The sequence below is a fragment of the Dermacentor variabilis genome, chromosome 8, assembly GCF_050947875.1.
Source record: "Dermacentor variabilis isolate Ectoservices chromosome 8, ASM5094787v1, whole genome shotgun sequence".
NCBI classification, from domain to species: domain Eukaryota; kingdom Metazoa; phylum Arthropoda; class Arachnida; order Ixodida; family Ixodidae; genus Dermacentor; species Dermacentor variabilis.
Window position 1 is genome coordinate 116193757 of NC_134575.1, and position 19905 is coordinate 116213661.

General features: G+C 44.7%; 1 protein-coding gene across 1 annotated transcript in view; it reads left to right on the forward strand.

Moving 5' to 3' along the window:
- LOC142591240 (monocarboxylate transporter 12-like) overlaps positions 1-19905 on the forward strand; it is a 43678-nt gene that overhangs the window by 7644 nt on the left and 16129 nt on the right. Inside the window, exons 2-3 of the mRNA XM_075703585.1 lie at positions 6849-6992; positions 12661-13641. Of these exons, the coding sequence (XP_075559700.1) occupies positions 6849-6992; positions 12661-13641 (1125 nt within the window). The remainder of the gene's footprint in view (positions 1-6848; positions 6993-12660; positions 13642-19905) is intronic.

Consider the following 19905-nt stretch of genomic DNA (forward strand, 5'->3'; position numbering starts at 1 on the left):
TGTCTTCGATGCTCTTTGGTTATCCTGAATCTGTGTCATGATATACCTTGCAAGACGTGTATCACTAACTGCATTTCCGATACATAAAAGAATGTATCGTGTATCGTAAGGTACACGATACTGGCTATCGCAACATCACCGTGGGAAGCTATAAACTTTGGCTGAACTCTGCTTCTCAAGCTTATACTGCTGCCACTGAGCCGCCTTAACGAAGCTAACGGAAGCGACACACCTTTATTTTACTGCCAGAACCCTCCAGCGAGGGAAGGCGATGCGGTCTGCGCGTCTCTATCGGAGGTGCAGATTCACGTGGTGGTGGTCGCGTAGTCTCGGCAAAAACAGGCTCGTTAGCCTCTGTGAGCAGCCGGGCTTCTGTTTTCTTCATTTCTTGTTTTCAGTTGCGTCGTTGCCATGACACTTTCGCGTATCCACTATAATGTGCTGCTTGCGCCAATGTATGTGGCAGCGTGCGTGCAAATTCTAATACCGCTATAGTGTTGTTATCAAAGTCTCTCTTGAATGGCGCTTTGTTACGAAGTCTGAAGAATGCAAGAATGGAGTTCCCTTACGTTTGGTGGCTTTCACACATTGTTTTGTAATGAATATATTATACCTTGAGCAAGAAAGAACAATTTCGAGATACCAACAGATATTTAATTCCAAACTCCGACCAAATAAGGTCGGTCGGAGTTAAGAAATTTCAAAGGAAACATTCTTGTGCATACGCTTGCTGCTATATTATATAGATTTATAACAAGAAACTTGCGAATGTATCGAAGTATCTAAAGATGCAAATGGAAAGTATCGTATGGGATACAATAGATGCTGTAGTATCTTGTATCTGTATCACAAATACTTGTTGCAAGAGTATCGTGTATCGTGGGATGATGCAATTGCCAAATATATTTGCCCAGCCCTGGCTGCGGCAAGTGTCACGTTGCGCTTGTTTCGAAGACTTCAGGCAAAGTGCGCGCTGCATATGCGTGTCCGGCCTCGCACAAGTTACCACGACTCTCTCTCGGGCATAAAAAAAGCAGGGCATGCGATCATGTCGCGTAATCCATCAGGAGAAACAAAAGAAGGAAGCTATTTGTAGCGATGCCTTCCGCTAGATTCTTATTCGCCTCACGGCCAGCTGATCCAGTTATATTTTTCGCGGGCACAGCGTAGCCCTGACCACTGATGTAGCGTGAAATGTCATTTGCATTGCAAAACACATCGCTACAAAACAGCTCCTTAGTGCTCACGAATAAGGAGTACTGTTGTTTACCTTGTACGTCGTACAGCCCGGACACAATTTTCCCTCCCGTCGTTTTCGTACAGTTTTCACGGAAATTTCGCGACGTAATCACGTGCCTTTCCAGACACGCATATGCAGCGCGCACTTTGTCTAAGGTCTTCGAAACAACGGTAACATCACACTTGCAGCAGCGCAGTGGCCACATGTTGACATGCGCGCCGAAGGTTGAGGTGACATGTTTATTTGTAGCACAGCCGTGTGGGCTGGGTTATTTCCGTGTCTCCCATGGTGTGCTGCAATCTCCTCAACTCACATAATCCAGGTGCTGCGTCGCCAGATGTTGAGTCGAAGACATCCATCACGGAACGACGCTGTCTGGTGCGAGGCCATCTTGTCTTCCCTTCGTTTCATGCGCATTGAGAGCCGCGGTGGTAAAGCGCTCACGACACCCAGGCAACTGATACTTCGTCAAGGGCACCAACATGAGAAAATATTAAAGAATGTAAGAGTAATGGCCTTACATGGGCTGGGTGTGTAAACCTAAAGTAATTGCCAGAACTTCCTAGCCTCCGAGGTAATCTAACGAAGCCACGCACGGTTTAGACCGACTGCCGCCGATTGTGCCGTTAATGCCCGAGGTAGCCGAAGAAAATCCAAAAGCGTAGCGAGAGAAAGTCTAAGAAGGCAGCCAGTTCGTCAAGAGCGTTGCGGGAGAGGGGAGTTGTGGTGGCGCATAGTTTAAAGATGACGGCGGTTGTTTTATTTGCTGCGGAAGCGCCAGAGTTAATTGAAATGCTCTGTGTTTCGTGTTAGCACCGTTGGCACACTGTGAAAAAAATTATTCAGTTCACAGTGAAAGTAGAACATAAAAAGTTGCTGCACACTTTTCTGTAAATGAAAAATGCGATTTCCGTGGAACGCAGACTGCAAAAACAATTTCCGTTAAATGGAAAGCGCTGAGCCCCATAGTTGAGATCGCGGAATTGCCCGTATTTTGCAAATAAAACTAAACGGTGACCTCTGTAGAACGGAAACTGTAAATTGAGCCCCGTGTTTGTGATTACGGTACATGCCCATATTTTAGTAATGAAGAAACGGGGACCTGAAAATCGGACAGAACGTGGTAATGAAAGCTATGGACATAAAAGACACAAAAAACCAAAAGGGAAACTGAAAGACTATTGTTTTCGTTCTTATCGCGTCCAAGTTCTCTATGGTTCAATTTCCGTGCCATGAATCTATACGAACTTGCTCAACTTTATGTTGCTTCGCATCAATAGGTGCGAATGCGGTTTGCAAATTTTCAATATTTTGTGAGTGATAATGCTTGCATAAATCTCCCGCCAAATTGCTTGGTTTATTGAAATGTGTTATTTTGTGCAATTAACCAACCCAGTTGTGCATTACAGGATGGATAACTCACAAATTCCAGATTTACCTGGAAACGGGGCAGCAATCAAACCACATAGGACATACACCACACTGAATATGCTGTGTTTGCACATTTTTTTTCTTTTGTTATTGTATTCTACACCAGTTTTTCTTCGTGTCAGTGTTGTTATGTTCCACGTTGGTTCTGTACGCGACATGTACAAAGCATACATAAATATTCGTGTCCAAGAAACAACAAGCCACTTGAATCTGAACAAAATGGTGCTTTCTGTGCTTTACTGAAAAAAACAACCGCTTGCATGACTAGACACCGCAAATGGACTGACTAGAGGAAGGATTCGTTGAGAATTGGAATGATTGTCTGCTTTTAGATGTCCTCTGGTTTGCCTGGAAAAGAAGAAACACAAGTCGATTATGGCTCTTGAATTATTGCCACCATCAGCACCATTGTTACTCAGTAAAACAATAAATTATTTCTAATGGACAACTGTCATTACTAGGGCTCTTGGCAAAACAAATGGGTCAGACTCAGGCATGTTCCTATATGTTCATAGCCTTACAGCATAAAAAAGCTTCAGATGGAAAGGACCTAGGTCAGTTGATGGTTTACTTGGAACAGGCATAGGCGTCACGCGCATATTATGACATTCAGAGATTACATTTTCTGCACTTAGGTAGAGCTTCCATGGACACATACCGTGGACCATAGCTTTCTACTTTCACTGCTCCAATAAACAACCTTGCAGGTTTGACTGTTTCCCAAAACAATGAAGCACTCTTGAAACAAGCTCAAACCAGACATGTTGTATGATTCTGACGCAGAACAACCAAGCACGATGTACTGTGCAGATGACAAGCGGGTAGAATAGCAACAACACAACAAACCAAGCCTTGCGCCACAACGTATGGCTGTCAGCTCCTTTCAGATAGGGTTTCTTGTGTCACGAAAGAGGTATCAATGTGTAGTATTCCTTTTACTCAAGCAGTGAAAATCCCAAATTATGGTTGTCAATGCATCAACATACCCTCCCCATCTTCTTAAAAAGTTATAATATTGCACTGTTTTTACCCCAAAATTTCCCCTTATGTCCGTCTGTCCTTTTCGAAGCAACCTGCAGCATTTTCGTGACGCAAAAGAACCTGTAAGTATGCACGGGCCCCATACGTGGCTGCTACAGGCAGTACTGCTTATTCTGTCGGTTCCTTGACTTGCAATTCCACAACCAAACAAATAATGCAACATGTTTTTCTAAATTGCGTCACTTCGTGTGAATGCGCTTAATCATGGAAATTTTTAAAACAATCAAGACTATGCTTAAATAATTTTAGGTAATTTATTAACATGCCCACACATGACCACTTCCCACGAACTTTGAGAGCCAATAAGCACAGAGCTATTCGCCCCAAATTTCCACGACTTTCATTGTAACAGTATGGCGAAATTTAGTGCTGGTAATAAATGCGTAGAAAAAAACTTTCGCCAATGTGTGCATCGTTGCGTTTTCAATTTTTTTTCTTTTGCACAGCATAGCGGGGATACTCTGTGGTAATTACTAGAAATGAATTCTATTGGCCTGCAGTTGGGAAAAAATTATTTTTAGAGCCGCAACCACAAAACATTTTCTTTCGGATTGAACCAAAATGCACATTTGGTAAAATCGAGGGAATATGCTTTTAATTGAACTGGTGATTCCATACTTTCTTTGCGAAACTCAGGATGATTTTATTGTCGTCAGACTCAGGCAGGAAAATAATTTTTTTTCTCAAAATTAAAAATGGTTTATAGACATGCCCAATCGTATTAATGCGAGCATGCCCTACTGTCTGCAGTGCACATGTTGCCACTTCAGAGGCTACAAGAAGCAAAAGTTATGCTTCCAGGACAACAAAGCAATAGAATATGTTACCTAATGCAAATAATCACAGGAGTCTCGGATCAGTAGAAGAAAACAAAGGTTAAAAATTGGTCAGGGCACTCATAGCACGCACTACTGAGTCAGGATCTACAACTTAGCGCTATTCTCGAAGCTGAAGCTGAAACTGAAACCTGCCACGCTAAAAATGAATCTTGAGAAGTGAAGGACTGCTCAACAGGCAATAAAACAACAAAAATGATAGGCATGATAAGTAAGGAGGAATTCTGTTGAGGATGGTAAAGAACTAGGCATCATAAAGAAATTTGTAAATCTGCAGGCACACGATGGGGTTAGGTGACACAAGCCAGATGTGTTCGCAGATTCCTAGCAAAGTCCTTCGTTCTGCAGTGGACACAATGCATGTGAAAGAGCACTGCACCTCTTCGATTATGCATCCCGGAATGTCTGCAAAACGTTTGGGGCTTCCGGTCTGACTAGCTCTGACAGAAGAGCGCGTAACAGCCCGGTAATCCAGCTGTCGAGGACTGTCCGAGGTTTCCTTTGAAAGCACCGTGACCGGAAGTCATTCTCCTGGCTGCCTTCGTTTGCCCTTTGCTACTCGTACATAGCGCTCTACCCTGCAAATTCAGTAGCCTGACCTCCTAAACGGTGCAGTCTCAGGAGCCACTTCGCCGACACAACCATAAAGCATGCATAATGCAATCGCAACCTGAGCTCATCGAACAGGATCTCACATAATCATTTAGAAAGCTTATAAGAAATATTATCTTACTTATTCAATTATTCAGCTCTAATTCTTGCGGATGTAATGCCTGTCTCACATGATTGTGCACTCACATAATCCTTTAGAAAGCTCATTAAACATATTGCCTTAATTACTCGTTTATTCAGCTGTAATTCTCGTGGATGTAATATCTGTCTCTTTGTACGCCAGTTGTGCAATGAGAGAGAAATAACTTTATTTTGTGTCCAACAGTTTTGGACTCACTTTTCACGCATTTTGATGATTTTCCCGTTATACTCGTTTGTCGGTACGCGAAGTCCTAAGGCTCTTATGTTATCGACCACGGATTTTGGGTTTTCATCTGTGTTAAGTGTAATGTTTCGTTTGTCCGTGGACCTATTGCAGTAGTGAGAATTATATTTTCATTCGGTTTCCCTGCATGGGAGCTGTGACATAGAAAAAGAAAATTCAGTGATTCCTCCTCTAATGTACCTACGCTAAAAAAAGCGCCACCCCATCAGCCCAATTCTAAATTTCGTTTCTGCAGTGGAAGTTATGCAGGGACTCTGTGACCGTTGGAGTATTCGAAATGGGTTGATTACTGGAGGATAAAAGGGGAATAGAAATGTCGCGTTTACATGCTTCCAGGAGGTGAGCTTTATTGCCAACGCAACATTTCGCACCTCTGCCTCCTGCAGCGTCGCCAAGTGGCACTTCTTCCATGTGTCTTCGCGTATCGCATCCAAGGAATGTCTCAAGCACTGCTTCATTGTTTTTTTTCTTTAACTTTCTACTGTATACATCTACGACAAATTTCTGCTGCTTGCCGAGCGACCCGAACGGTTAAGTACAGTCGACATCAGCTGGTTAGACAAGCAAGTGTTGCTAACATTGAATAACCACTTGGTTTTAGAAATATTCAGATTCCATATATTTCTCATGTCGAGCAACCGCTATCAACTGTAGATGTCGAGCTACAGTTACAGTGTTGATCTTTTTCGCTAAACAAGGCTGTGGGCCCTCGGCCATGTCCCTTTCAAAATACATAGCCCTATATGGTTCGGCTGATTTCAGTAAACTAATGAATCATATTCTATTTGCGCATTCTTGCGGACTATATTACACTGAGTGCCTGTTGCAAGAAAAATTTCAATCATACGACATTTATTTTCATGCGCACGCTCGTATTTTTATTGCACAGTAGGCACAAGATAGGATTTACTTTACCCAGTGTGCATACATTTTTTAGACTTGAATGTTTGTGTGCCTGTGTATATGTGTTAGGGTTACATGGGTAAAGTGAGGACTTAATTTCATAACTGTGCATTGGGATAGCCGGCTCTTAGGTAGCGTGCCTTCCAATTTGTCAACAGAATATCAATAGAACCAACACGACAATCATGAGCCAGTCGCAAAACTTATCTTTTTGGGTGTAATTGAGAGTCTTTATTATACTTAAAATCTACGCTCATTATCGACTGTGAGAGTGAAATACAGAAAAGTGATGTATTTTGCTTATAGTTCGCTATGATGTCGTGTGATGTGAAATTTCTCAACAAACCTCACACATGAAGTATCTCTCTAATCAGCAGTGACGCGTATTTGTGTCTTGCAGGTCCCCTTACTGGCCTGCTATGCTCACGTTTCTCCTGCAGAAAAGTCCTTCTCGTCTGCTCTTTCCTCACGGGCATCGCTGTGAGCCTGTGCTACTTCGCAGAAAGCACCCTCTTCATTGTTGTCTTCTTTGGAATCATTAACGGTAAGCAACCGGTCGCCACTAGAACAATATACGAGCGTAAGTCAACACCTATTGTTGAGTAATTTGTGTTCTAGCTTGTAAACGGCGCCAGGGACAACTAAGGACAACTAAGGAGACATGAAGACGGTCACACTGCGCGTGAGCGTGAGCAAGCGTGGGAGCAGCGAGCAAATGAACCTTCGTGATTCCTCTCGCTTAAAGGTAAACTAAATGGTAAAAACGCTGCGCACACGAAGCTATCAGCTCTCTGCCCACCTAGACTGTGTCCTCATCGCAGACCGCTTTCAAAATAGGGTCCGCGCGACCGTGCTCCGCTGCGCCAAACACAGCTGGCACCGTAATAGAACGTCCCCTCTCCCCTCTGCCTGGGGCTTTGCGCACGATGAAAGACCGCACGCTTCCTCCTTGCCTTCCTCCGTTCAGTTCGCGGGATCGCACCACCACCCACAGCTCACTCCCTTGCACGCTCTCACTCGAACAAACAACATACAGCGTGTAGTCAAGATGGCATGCACGTGGGCTCTATACGAAACATCACGATAGTGGTGGTGGCAACGTAAATGCGCCCGGAGGGTCCGCATAATTGCTATCGCAGCAAAAATAAAAACGTCAGAGCAACACCAAATGCACGTACTCCTTTCATGACCAATGTTAAAAAGTATTTGAAGGAAAACTGTAGAAGGCTGAATGGCCCAGTTGACTCCATTTTGTGATTGTAAGAATGAAATAAGAGCACCTAAAATAATTTGAGTTGCAAGTGTATTAGACAATTGTTTTAATGTCCTTATGTAATTGGTCTTGTACGTCCTCTACGCTTCTATGGTCTTATACGTCCAATGGAGATAACAATGGAAGTCTGAATGTTTATTTTGCCATAAACTAATTGGAAGAACCTCTGTCATGCTGATTAAGCTTGATTTTGTAAACTCAGCAAAATAGATTTTTCTAGCAAGTTAGATGGCGAACAGGCGAGATGTTACGGTGTATATGAAGATAACATTTTACCATGCAAATCTTCCTCCCTCACTCAGGCGATATGTTCCTTCAGGAAAAGAACTTATTCTGAACTGGCAACATTTAGCACAGAGTAAACAATCAAGTGATAAATAATCAACTTTGTGCCTGGTGGTAGAAGTGTCGAAGGTCGTGTCGGTGATGTCTTACAAATATTAAGCTTTACAGCGAATTTCGCATCTCTTTCCCATTGAAGGGCCCGTTTCAGGTCGAATGAAGCACATGGAACCAAACCTCTCAGACAATACTCGCGTGCACCTGAAAAGCAAAATGGTCCGAGGAATAGACTTCCGGATGCGTTATTGAAGATGACTTGTTCACATATAATTATGCCCCGTTTTATTTCAATTCTATACTGAAGTGTTTGAAATCTGTCTCAAAATGAATGTTGTCTAATGTTTTGCGATCTGCTTCTGGCACAGCAGGCTGTCAACTACAAATAGACTTGCCTGAGCTTGACTAATCCTTTACTTGCACGTGTACTTCACTTGTGAGACTCAGTTGAAGCCTTTAGCTAGGTGTACCACGTGAATGACTTCTTTCAAGGTTGGCCCTTCAGTGAATGCTCGTTAGGGCAGACGTACGTGGCGTAAAGTTTTTATGACGTCTCTATAAATTCCTGGAGCACGACTACTAAATCTTGGATCCCGAAGCGACCTTACATTGGTTCCCAAGTTTATGGACATATAGGGGCACTTTGCGCAGGATGTTCAAGTTTGTACATAGAAGAAAAACTATTCCAGGAATATATTTTGTTGCTCGCTCAGCAATGTAGAATTCTAAGCAAGGCTTCGTAAATCTTTTAGAAAATTCTGTTGGAATCGTTTTACGAATATTTAGAGAAAGTATCAGGAGACTTCGCCGATTATTGCGCTGATGGGCTCATTGACTGCTACATCTGCAGGCTCTCGCACCGGACGAAAGTATCTTACCAATAAGAAGTAATTTACAAAGCATAATGCCTCCTGTAGCTCCTTGAACAGTTCCCAAGCTCCACTGCTGTGAAGAGTTGATGTGGACCACAGTGCTCTGCAACGACAATCAAACGCTTATGCTGAGCGATAGCTGAAATGTTAGCTCGTCGGCCTCTGAACTGGATATTGCCACAGAAGCACGAGTGCGATACTCATGGGTGGTTTTGAACAAAATTTCGCTTTTATTCGCCATATTTCAAGGATGAAGCACCGCATCAGGAGTTAGTGTGATAAAAATGCTGGCAGCCTAATGGATGTGACAAAGAGAATTACGAAACCCAGCTACGAGCACTTAATTGCCATGGATGCCTCAAAGGCTCAAGGAATCGCCGTGCGCGAATTAATCAATCGCGCATTATTTGCTTAGAAGCGTCGAAATATTTTACCTCTAATTAATGCCACCTTATGCCACTTGCATTCAGAATCATGCTTGACGTTTTGGTTGCGTGTGCACCAAGATCGTGTTTTCTATGTAAGTTGAAAATCGCTCTCATCCTTCTTGAACTTGAAGTAGGAACCTTGGCTTCGATGTTCTGAAGTGAGACCTTTCTTCGAGTATAGCAGTTATTCGCAGCAGCCCTTCCTTGTCGCATTACACATTCGCTCTTGAGCATGTTTCGTTCAGGGGTAGGTGTACTGTGTCTCGCACCATCAAAATAATATGGGTATAAGCAATGGTACGGCACTTGCCTTTTCTTCGTAGGTTTTGTAATGTCGTTGTCTGATATGTTGAACATAAAAAGGACGAGCGCGTGCGATTTTTTTTTTGTATTGCGAAACATCAACAGTTACAGAGGAAACGGATGACACGTGTTTTGTACATTGGAAGTGCTACCATTAGCTGGTCTTTAGGGTGCACGTTCTCTAGGAGAACATTTATATTTCCATTCATATGTATTGAGCTTGAGGATCGGAAACGCATTGGTTTTTGTTTGGATACCAAGACATCAAACGAAATTCTTAAGCTGGAACACTGGCTTTTCAGTCTCGTTTGCCTCTTTCTACTTTCCTCAATGTAACCGGCACATTTTTACCTAACGTAACGCGACTACACCTATGAAGTTTTGATTCACAAGGTGATATCTGCAAGGTGCAGTCACTTTCGCCGGTATTAACGAAGTGGGCCTAAGCAGCAATTTCCTTGAAGAAATGTGTCAACATTAACTAGCCTGCTCCTGAAACAGCTGCTTAAGACTGATCTGCCGATAAGAAAATTGCTGCTCGCTTGTGCTCTTAAACGATTGTAGTCTTGTTGCACTGAATGGGCATTCTGCTGTTGCTGCTTCTAAGCAGCCGTGACTGACCTCGCATCAAAACAAGTGCCTACCATAGACTTATGTTCGAAAGCCTTCACCCGTATAAAGGACTCAAGTAGAGATATAGCTGGGAGCTGTTGTAAAGATGATGGGCGCTGGCCCTGAAAGAGCAAGGAGGATACAATGGGCACTTGCGCGATGAGACACGCGATAAGGTTTATTGCTCTCCAAAGGAAATCTTGAATTCCAGATAGCCACCACATGATGCTCCTAAATAGTGTCGCTTCCATTTTGAAGGCGCCAAAGTAGTAATACTTGTAAGATTATCAAGGCGCAACAGCCGCTACTTTTCATGCGAGTTTCCTGCCTATAAATAGGAAAATTTGTGGCCAAATTCATAAAGCTTTTTTTCATTACTGCTTTTTGCCATTGTCTGGCCGCCTCCACTGCTATGGGTAGCCTCAAGATTCGCTGCCATTTACAGTTAAGAATAAGCGTAGTGCAAGAGCTTTTTGTTGTGAATAATGGCCCGGTTGTCTTCCCGAGTTGCGAAAGAGTGACAGTGATAAGAAGCATGGCGCATGGCTAAATGAAGTCAACTGGGACCAGTCTGGTGATTATCATTACACTGCCGCCAACATTTTGTAAGTGGCCGGCTTTCTCCGAAAAAAGTTTAGGTCGGCCTCAGCCTACACCAAACATAACAATGAGCAAGCCAGGCGATGGGCCCTGCCACCAGTTGCACTCTTTGCGTAACTCTTCTACGACGTCAAGACGAACTTGTTGGCAATTCATACTGTTTTCCAAACACACAGCTGAAATATGCAGGAGGTGAACAAAACACTGATATTGAAACACTGTTTCCGAAATGGCACACATTTTTTTAGAAACTGCAACCAGTTACTATAATTAGGAATTATTATTATTATTATTATTATTATTATTATTATTATTATTATTATTATTATTATTATTATTATTATTATTATTATCTGCTGACAAGTCAAACAGCGGTACGCGACAATCCCAAGCCGTGGAAGCCTTCAATCAATCTAGCACTGAAATCTGCACTAAGGCAAAGGGGCAAGTAGCAGAATAAGACTTTTTACGGTAGAATTGGTGCATCAATATAATGTGTTGATTGAACGCTAACCTTTCAAATTATATTCAGAGGCGATTCGCTTGTAAAGGTCTAGCGTTCTTTGAAGCTTTCAGATTCCGTCCTTGTCTTGAACGTAACCTGATGGCTCCTCCTACGAAACACCTTTGCTTACGCACAATAACAGTGTGCGTATCTTCTGCCGAACAAGTCGGGAGCTCTCACAAGTGAAATAAATATAGGAAAATCAGTTAGCCCACAGAAAGCATTGTCATACACATTGTTCTGAATACAAACGGATGTTGACTAATATATCGATAGCTCAGCTCCTATCAACACCACACGATAGAGTGTCGTCAGACATGAAAATATTGTTAGAGCAGAATGTCAACCGTAAGCGTTGCTGCATCATGTCCAATCACTTGTTTTGAATCGATGCACTCTCTTGCCAACCTATTCGTGGTTTGGCGTGTCGTCATTTTCTCTTTCGTGGGTAACGTGAGTCTATCCCAGTAACAATTGTTTAGTAAACTTGATGGATCCAGAAGTAGTGTAATCGAATTTGGGCTTATCAAGGAGGTTTTTAATCAAAGTGAATGAGTTTACCGTCTGTCCGGACACCGATTCCGGGCGACTTCAATGTGGTTCGTAATGTGAGCCCTTTTCGAAGGCAGTGTGACGGCGCAGATGAATCAAGTCTATGATCATTCTTTCAGGGACGACCAATCAAAGCCTAAAAAAGAACGGGTAGATTATAGTCACATTTATTGTACAACAAGCAGTATTTTTTACGTGGAACGTCCAGCTCTCGTTAAGAAAATAGCAATAATATTTCAGGGCTAAGTGCTACTTGCTATAAAAAAGTGTTCAGCAAGAAAATTGCCTAGGCCCGAATTCACTGGTACAATAATTCTATAGAATCACACGAGCACAAATGTACTGCTCCAGCAAGAAACACATATGCATAAGCCATGTTCCGTCAAACACAAGTTGATCTGCACTTGCAGCTTTCTTGGACAACCTGAAGGCCAGGACTCTCACGATCTGAATTTGCAACTCATGCAGCGATAAAATCATATTTTGTTTCATTTTTTTTGCTAAATGGTTCAGGCTTGCGCATAGTCCTTGAAGAGGATTTGCTGTTGCTAGCTCTGAATACTGGCTTAACTCGAAGTTGATTTCAGAGCAGCCCACAAATTCTCTTGTCTTATAAGAAAAACGAATCGTGCACGCACAGATATGCTTCCTACATACGAATGCTTTATGCTTCCGATGCCGTCTTGAGGTTTTAAAAATAAAACAGCTTCTTTCGTTCACAATTTCAGGAACCACGCTTTCGGGGCTCTACATCGCTGCAAACCTCCTCGTGGCACAGTACTTCTTGAAGCGAAGGGCCACCGCCTGCGGCTTGATGTTCACCGCCGGTGGGCTCAACACAATCGTCTTTCCTCCGCTTATAGAACTGTTCTACTCCCGCTATGGCATCCACGTAGCGCTTTTACTCTACGGAGCCATCCTGATGAACGCATTTCCGTGTTGCATCGCTCTAAGAGACCCACCATGGTTAGATAAGCACAAATTGTTGAGCAAGAGAAGACGCAGAACGTTGGACACTGTTTGCACTACAAGCAGTCCTGTATGCGGGGATACTAGTTCTCAAGGCAAAAATATTGCGAAATGTGTTGAAAGTAACGATGAACTGCATCTTTTCTTGGATAAAAGGAGTGTAGAGGAAAATGTTCAACATATCAGCTTAACTAATACAAATGGCACACCCACCTTCTCCCGCTTTTCGGCGAGTAACAGGTTGGAGAGAAAGCACGTCGTTGACTGTTTCAAGCATAAACTGGCACCATTCGCCACACTATCATTTTTGGTGAGTGCTGTGTCGTTCACGGTTGTGAACTTCGGGATGGCATTATACATCATGCTGTCAACAGACCTAGCAAGTGACCATGGCGTTGAACCTTCAATCTCAGTTTATCTTCTTCACGCTTTCTCCGCGAGTGACATCGTCTCCAGAGCTCTCAGTGGTGTCATCATTGACTTCAAGATTCTGTCCCTGGAGTCCGTGATGCTCCTGGGGTATCTTGTGCAAGGTGCCGCTTTCGAGATGCTCGCGTGGTTCGGTATGTTCCACATGATGATGACCGCTTCGGCGCTGATGGGCCTCACATGTGGTGCGAGGATCGCCCTTCAAGCCCCCATGATTGCCAAAGACTTTGGTCTCAAGAAGCTTCCCGTCGTTATGGGAGCAATCTACTTCTGCATTGGCGTGGCGTTGCTTCTGCGCCCACCAATCGTCGGTGAGTCTGTACTTGTCAACAACGAAGTGTTACTTAGATAGCGCTTCGCACATGTTAGAAATGTCATCTTTAAGCAGTAGTGTAACGTGTTAGAGCTATTAAGTTAACAGCACAAACTAGAGAAAAATTATTCCGCCTCCATTCCACCCTGTGAAAGTGGATGCACTGCGAAGCTGTTGCAGGCATTACACAAGCGCCACCACCACAAGTCGAAGCACCGTCAAGATAATGTAGCATCCGTGACCACGTTCGGGTCTTTTCCGTTTGTGCTTCGACATTTCCGTGCATGTTCGCGGCGGCCGTACGCTAATGCGTAACCCACTTTCGCGGATTGAAACGTCACTGTGATTTTTACGCGCAAGCGTAGGCTCGCCATGGAAATTGGCAATGCCATGGATGAATCTGCGAAGGAAGCGAGTGCCTGATGAGGGATTCGCGTACAGGTGGGGAAGAGAACCGCGCGCCAGGGGAAGAACGAAGGGGTGCGCTGGGGCTTTAGAGCACGCTGAAACTCAAGGCCACTTAGAGTATTTATTCATTTATTTACACTACCTCAAAGACCCCAGTGAAGCAGTTTTACATGAAAGGTGGGCTGTTTACAAATGTGTTAAATGTTATACAATTTTTGATCGCTATCTAGAGGTCCGTACTACTGGAGAGGAGCGCAACATCAGAGGGAAGGTCATTCCAACCTTGTGATGTTTCGACAAAAAATGAAGAAACATGCGCAGTGGTTCGAGCAGATGGCGGGTATACAGCTATTTCGTGATTGCTGCGATCTGAATGACGATGGTCTGGCTTGATGGCAGGAGTACAGGGTGGCGCGGGATAACACTTGAAGAATAGGCACAGACGTGCTATTCTGCAGCGTGCAGAAAGACTTCCAAGGTTTGCAAGAGATTTTAGTTTGGTGACACCAGAATGAAACGAGCATTCTGAGAAAATGAATCGAGCTGCATGGTTCTGTACAGATTCTGGTATTTTATTAAGGTTACATTGGTGAGTGTCCCAAACAAAAAAGTCTATAAGTGGTGTTCAGCGATGCGGAGAAGGATACGAGAGGCGATGCGCTGCGGAAGAGGAGGGTAGGCGGAGGCGCGCTAGGTTGACCTTCTCTGGCAAATGCGGTTGACCTTCTCTGCCAAATGAGCTTGAGTATGCGCTATGGAGGTAACTATCGCTTCAACGCAAACAGAGCAGCCAGAACGCACCGTGCACAAAGATATGAGCGTCTACAGTGTTCTCAACACAGATCACTCTCAACATGGTGTGCGCGCGGCCGCCGAATACGCAGTTGCTGTCGGAATACGACGGCGTCTTCCATCCCGCTCCTCCCTCCCTCTCCAGAGGCTGGCGCGTGATGAAAGACGGCGTGCTTCCTTCCCGATTTCTTCCCTTGCGCGCATGAGATTGAGCTGCCATCGTCACGAGACGTTCAGTTGAGGGATCGCCAGCCGTTTGTGCGCAGGCGCGAGTAAGAGCGGGCGCGAGAGAGAAAATCTGGAGGCATTTGCTCGTTGAATATATGACTACCTAGGCCCTACAGAGGAGGTTTTTTAGCGCGTGTTGTACGCTTTTGTCCCTAGGCGTGCCGGCATTGCGGAGTGGTGTCGAGTCCCTTACCGTGCCGGCAGCCAGCGTACGCTCAGACGCTGGCTAACGGCACGGTAAAATAGGTAAAGCAGCTGACACTGGACGTCCGATATGCGACTGCTGGGCCTCTACTACAACTACTACTCCCCCGGAAAAATCTGTGTTTATTATTTTATTTTTGAAGATAGAGTGCCGTAAGAAGCAAGAAAGGTTTAATCCGGCATAACTGACTCAGCACTAGCGCCACAGGCACGAGAAATTCTGTCCGACGTATCTTCAGAGGGCAAAGTTCTGACTGGTATTGACGAAGTAACGTGGTGCAGTAGTGCTGAACTTAGCGTCACAAGATGGTGGCTGGACGTACTTATATTTATTCAATCGCGCTTTTTGCTAATTGTAACAACGTGCCATTATTTCGCATTATTCGCGACACCTCCACGATACCAAAGCGGCAACAGGGACACCAAAGCTAGAACCCGGACTGGTCCGTGGGTTGGGGATCGCCGAGGCCCGCGCGTGCCAGAGTGTATTCGCATAAAAAATTGGCTGTCCGGGATAGCGAACAGCGAATTTTCTATGCGAACAACTCCCGGCACGCTTCGGCCTCCGCGGCACCAACCCACGGGCAGCCCTGCTTCCAGCTTTGATCCCCCCGGTACCCCTTGGGTGCTCTGGGTATCCTGCGCCACCTGCTTTATTATAACCTCAAGTGCTCTCCTACAGCCTTCGTTTGCCGGTTACATGTGGCTTCCTGAACCAGTGCTTGCAAGGAATCCAATCTGTCGTCGCGACGAAAGAAGCGACCCTCAACCTATACAACGCCATTCAAAACATTGCCCTTTCAGATACAGGGATCACCAAATGGGACGTCCGGGCCCACTGCCCCACCGCGCGGGCAGGCAGCGTCGGAGCGTTAACAAACTTGACCCCACTCCGCAACGCCGGCATGTCTAGGGAACAAACGCACACAACACGCTCTAAGAAGCCTCCTCCGTAGTGCCTAGGCCGAGTCAATCTTCAAGGAGCAAAAGCCCCCAGCATTTCTCACTTACGCCAGCTCTTAATCGCGCCTGCGCACAAACGACTGGCGATCCCTCAACTGAATGTCTCGTGCCATCGTCGGCTCAAGGACACACGCTTTTACTCGCGCATACAGCATATAGTGTGCAGGGAGAATGCTATCGCCCTTGCACTTTATATGGAACATTGCGGCGAGGACGACGACAGAAATGCGCCTGGATCGTCCGTATAATTGCTATCGCAATACCATGGGAATGCACCCATACGTTTGCACGTAACCCTTGTTCAGGAAGGGAAATTTCAATTATTTCAAATTTTTATTACTACTGCAGCACAGACTATGCGACAGGTGCAATGGGCAGAGCACCCTTGCAACAAGGACAGAAACATCGTGTGCACACGCTCGTCACGCGTGCATTGAAGCACCCGAGAGATCAGCATACATCCTCATTCTACTGTGCGCAACCACCGCGCGCGGCTACATTTTTGAACCACAGTTAAAACTCGATATAACGAAACCCGATATAACGAAACCCGAATATTTGCATTCCCCAGCAGGTACCCATAGGATTCAACGTTATCTTCGACCTGAATTAACGAAACAAATTTCGCCGAACTCGATTTAACGTATATTTTGCTGAAATAAATGAGTAAAAAAGCGGTGATTTCTTTTTCATTATGATACAGACGGGTTGTTCTTCGAGCGTGTGCTCTAAAGCTATCGCGTTAGAACATCTAGGCACCATGGTCACATTCGTAGCTTTATTTTGGCGAGGCTACACGCCACGCCCATGCGCGGAACAGCCGACTCAGATTACCTCGGTACCCAGGTGGTCGAAATTTCCGGAGTCCCCCACTACGGCAGGCCTCATAATCAGAAAGTGGCTTCGGCACGTAAAACCCCATAATTAACACCGCCTCAGAGAAGGAACAATATTCAGCGGAGACACTTATGACTGCTTACGTGTGGGGATGCGAAAATATTAGTCCAAGACCCTTCCGTGAAATGACTTTTCTCTTTTGCCCGCACGTTCCTTGCCCGCGCAAACCCTCGCCTGCGTTCTGACTGTGCCTGGGTCAGGGTGTACTATGTATACTATTTAGGTGAGGACGCTCGCGAGGCGCGATTGACCAGATAAAGTAGAAACGGCGCGCATCCAGATGACGGCAGCAGATTAGATCGCCGGGACGATGCAACTTCAGCTAGAATGGAGGTGAGAGTTTGCGCGGACAAGGATCGCGCGGATAACACAGGCCACCAAAGAGCGTCTGCACGCGGCGTCGCATCGCCGTATCTGGTCCGTTCAAGCCACCCCCTCTCTTTCTCTCTCTCTCTCTTACTCTCTCCAAGGTGACCTACTTTCGCGCGTGACACAAATATTTGGTATTTACCGCGAAGCGCTGGTTGTTATGCCAGGTCCGCTGGATAACAAGAAAAAAAAGGTGCGGCCTGCCGCGTGTATCGAAAGCGCTGTCATCCCATGCGGCTCCACCAGTCCATGACTGTTGTCTAGGATTGGCATATAAATTTTGGAGGAAGCCTAAGCTTAAGCCTCTAAGAGTGGAACGCTATAGCATTCAAAGATGCCTGACTGCTTCTCACGCTTCCCAGTAACTGCAGCGTATGTAACCGTAACATTTGCCGGGAAACGCTCGCGGCGAACGCTGTGCATGACGGCGGGCTTTATGCAGTGACGTACTATTTCTCGAGTGAGGGCGAGCAAACGATTGGACTCTCTCTCTCTCTCTCTCTATATATATATATATATATATATATATATATATATATATATATATATACATACATACATACATACATACATACATACATACATACATACATACATACATACATACATACATACATACATACAGTAGCAGGCCAGAGCAAGTTATAGCTCAGGCCGACCTCTCTGCCTTTCTGTAAATAAATTTCTCTCTCTCTACATACATACATACATACATACATACATACATACATACATACATACATACATACAGGGTGCCTGAACTATGATGCACCAAAATATTAAGATGTGCAAATGCCACGTAGCTGGACCGAACCAAGGTATAATGTTTAATGTTATTAGCCGTCACTTGGAGATACTCAGATTATCTCTTGCATTTCGCCTAAATACAGAATTTCTCTTAATAATCATCTTCTAAGATATATTTACACGAAAATTGTAGAGAAACATGAAAGACTCTCGATACAGCATTGATTGTTACTGAATACGGGTTACATAAAACTGTTTTTGCGAGCGTGAAAGAAGCCCGCCAATACATGCAAGGTGCCTCGAACGGCCAGTCGCCTCTATTTTGCGTGTGTTCGCGGTCTTCTTTCACGCAAAATTTTACGTACTGGGTAACAGAAGACTGTATGGAGAGTTTTTCATGTTGCTCTACAATTTTCTCATTGACACTTTTCATCTATTATAATATTAGAGAATTTGATCAAATATCTAATTCGGAAGAATTATTTTTTATATTTGACAGACACAGACTATTCCACAATCGCACATGGGGAACCATGGGAGGTCCGCAAATTATTTGAATTTGCGTTAAATCCTTGAAAATAATATGAAATCTCGATATGATGCAGGGGCAAAACGCAATCAGTTCCTCACATAGGTCTCTGATCCCGCCCAGTAGACTGCTACTGGGCGGCATCAGAGCGCACATAACAATGACAGCGCACATAAAGAATGAACACGTGCTACAAACAATTTTACCAATTGAACAAGTAATTATCACCATCATCATCAGCCTGGTTACGCCCACTGCAGGGCAAAGGCATCTCCCATACTTATCCAACTACCCCGGTCATGTACTAATTGTGGCCATGTTGTCCCTCCAAACTTCTTAATCTCATCGGCCCATCTATCTTTCTGCCGCCCCCTGCTACGCTTCCCTTCCCTTGGAACCCAGTCAGTAAACCTTAATGACTATCGGTTATCTTCCCTCCGTATTACATGTCCTGTCCATGCTCATTTCTTTTTCTTGATTTCAATTAAGATGTCTATATCTCACGGTTGTTAGCGACAGGCAGCGAGATACGATCTCTCCAATGCTATTCACAGCGTGTTCACAGGAGATATTATGAGACCTAGATGGGAAAGAATTGGGGATAGGAGGTAATAGAGCATGCCTTAGTAACTTGCGATTCGCGGATCATGCTTGCGTACCTTGCCTAGTAACTCAGGGAACTAATTGCAATGCATGCTCACTGACCTGGAGATACAAAGCAGAAGGTTGTTCTAAAAATTAATCTGCAGAAAATAAATTAATGTTTAACAGTGTTGCGTTCTAGCGGCCAAAGGGCGGCAGGTACGCGATGAAATCCAGGCCGACTCGCAGAGCAACAAGACGACGCTTTATTTCCAGCTCGGAAATATATATAGAAGAGAAAAGAGAAAGAAGGAAAGAGGGACCATGAACGCATGCGCGGAGAGGCGCACGTGGCTCCGAATAGGTTATCTGCAGCATTCCTTTCCCCTAGTAGCCGTAGCGCTGCACTGGCTTTCTGGTTCTTGTGGACCGACGTAGGTCAAGAACAGGCCCTTCGGGAAGGTCTTGAGCCTCGTATTTCGGTGCCCCTAAGGTCGTCGGAGGCGATTCCTCCGGACTTGATATTTCTATGCTTCCGTCTGT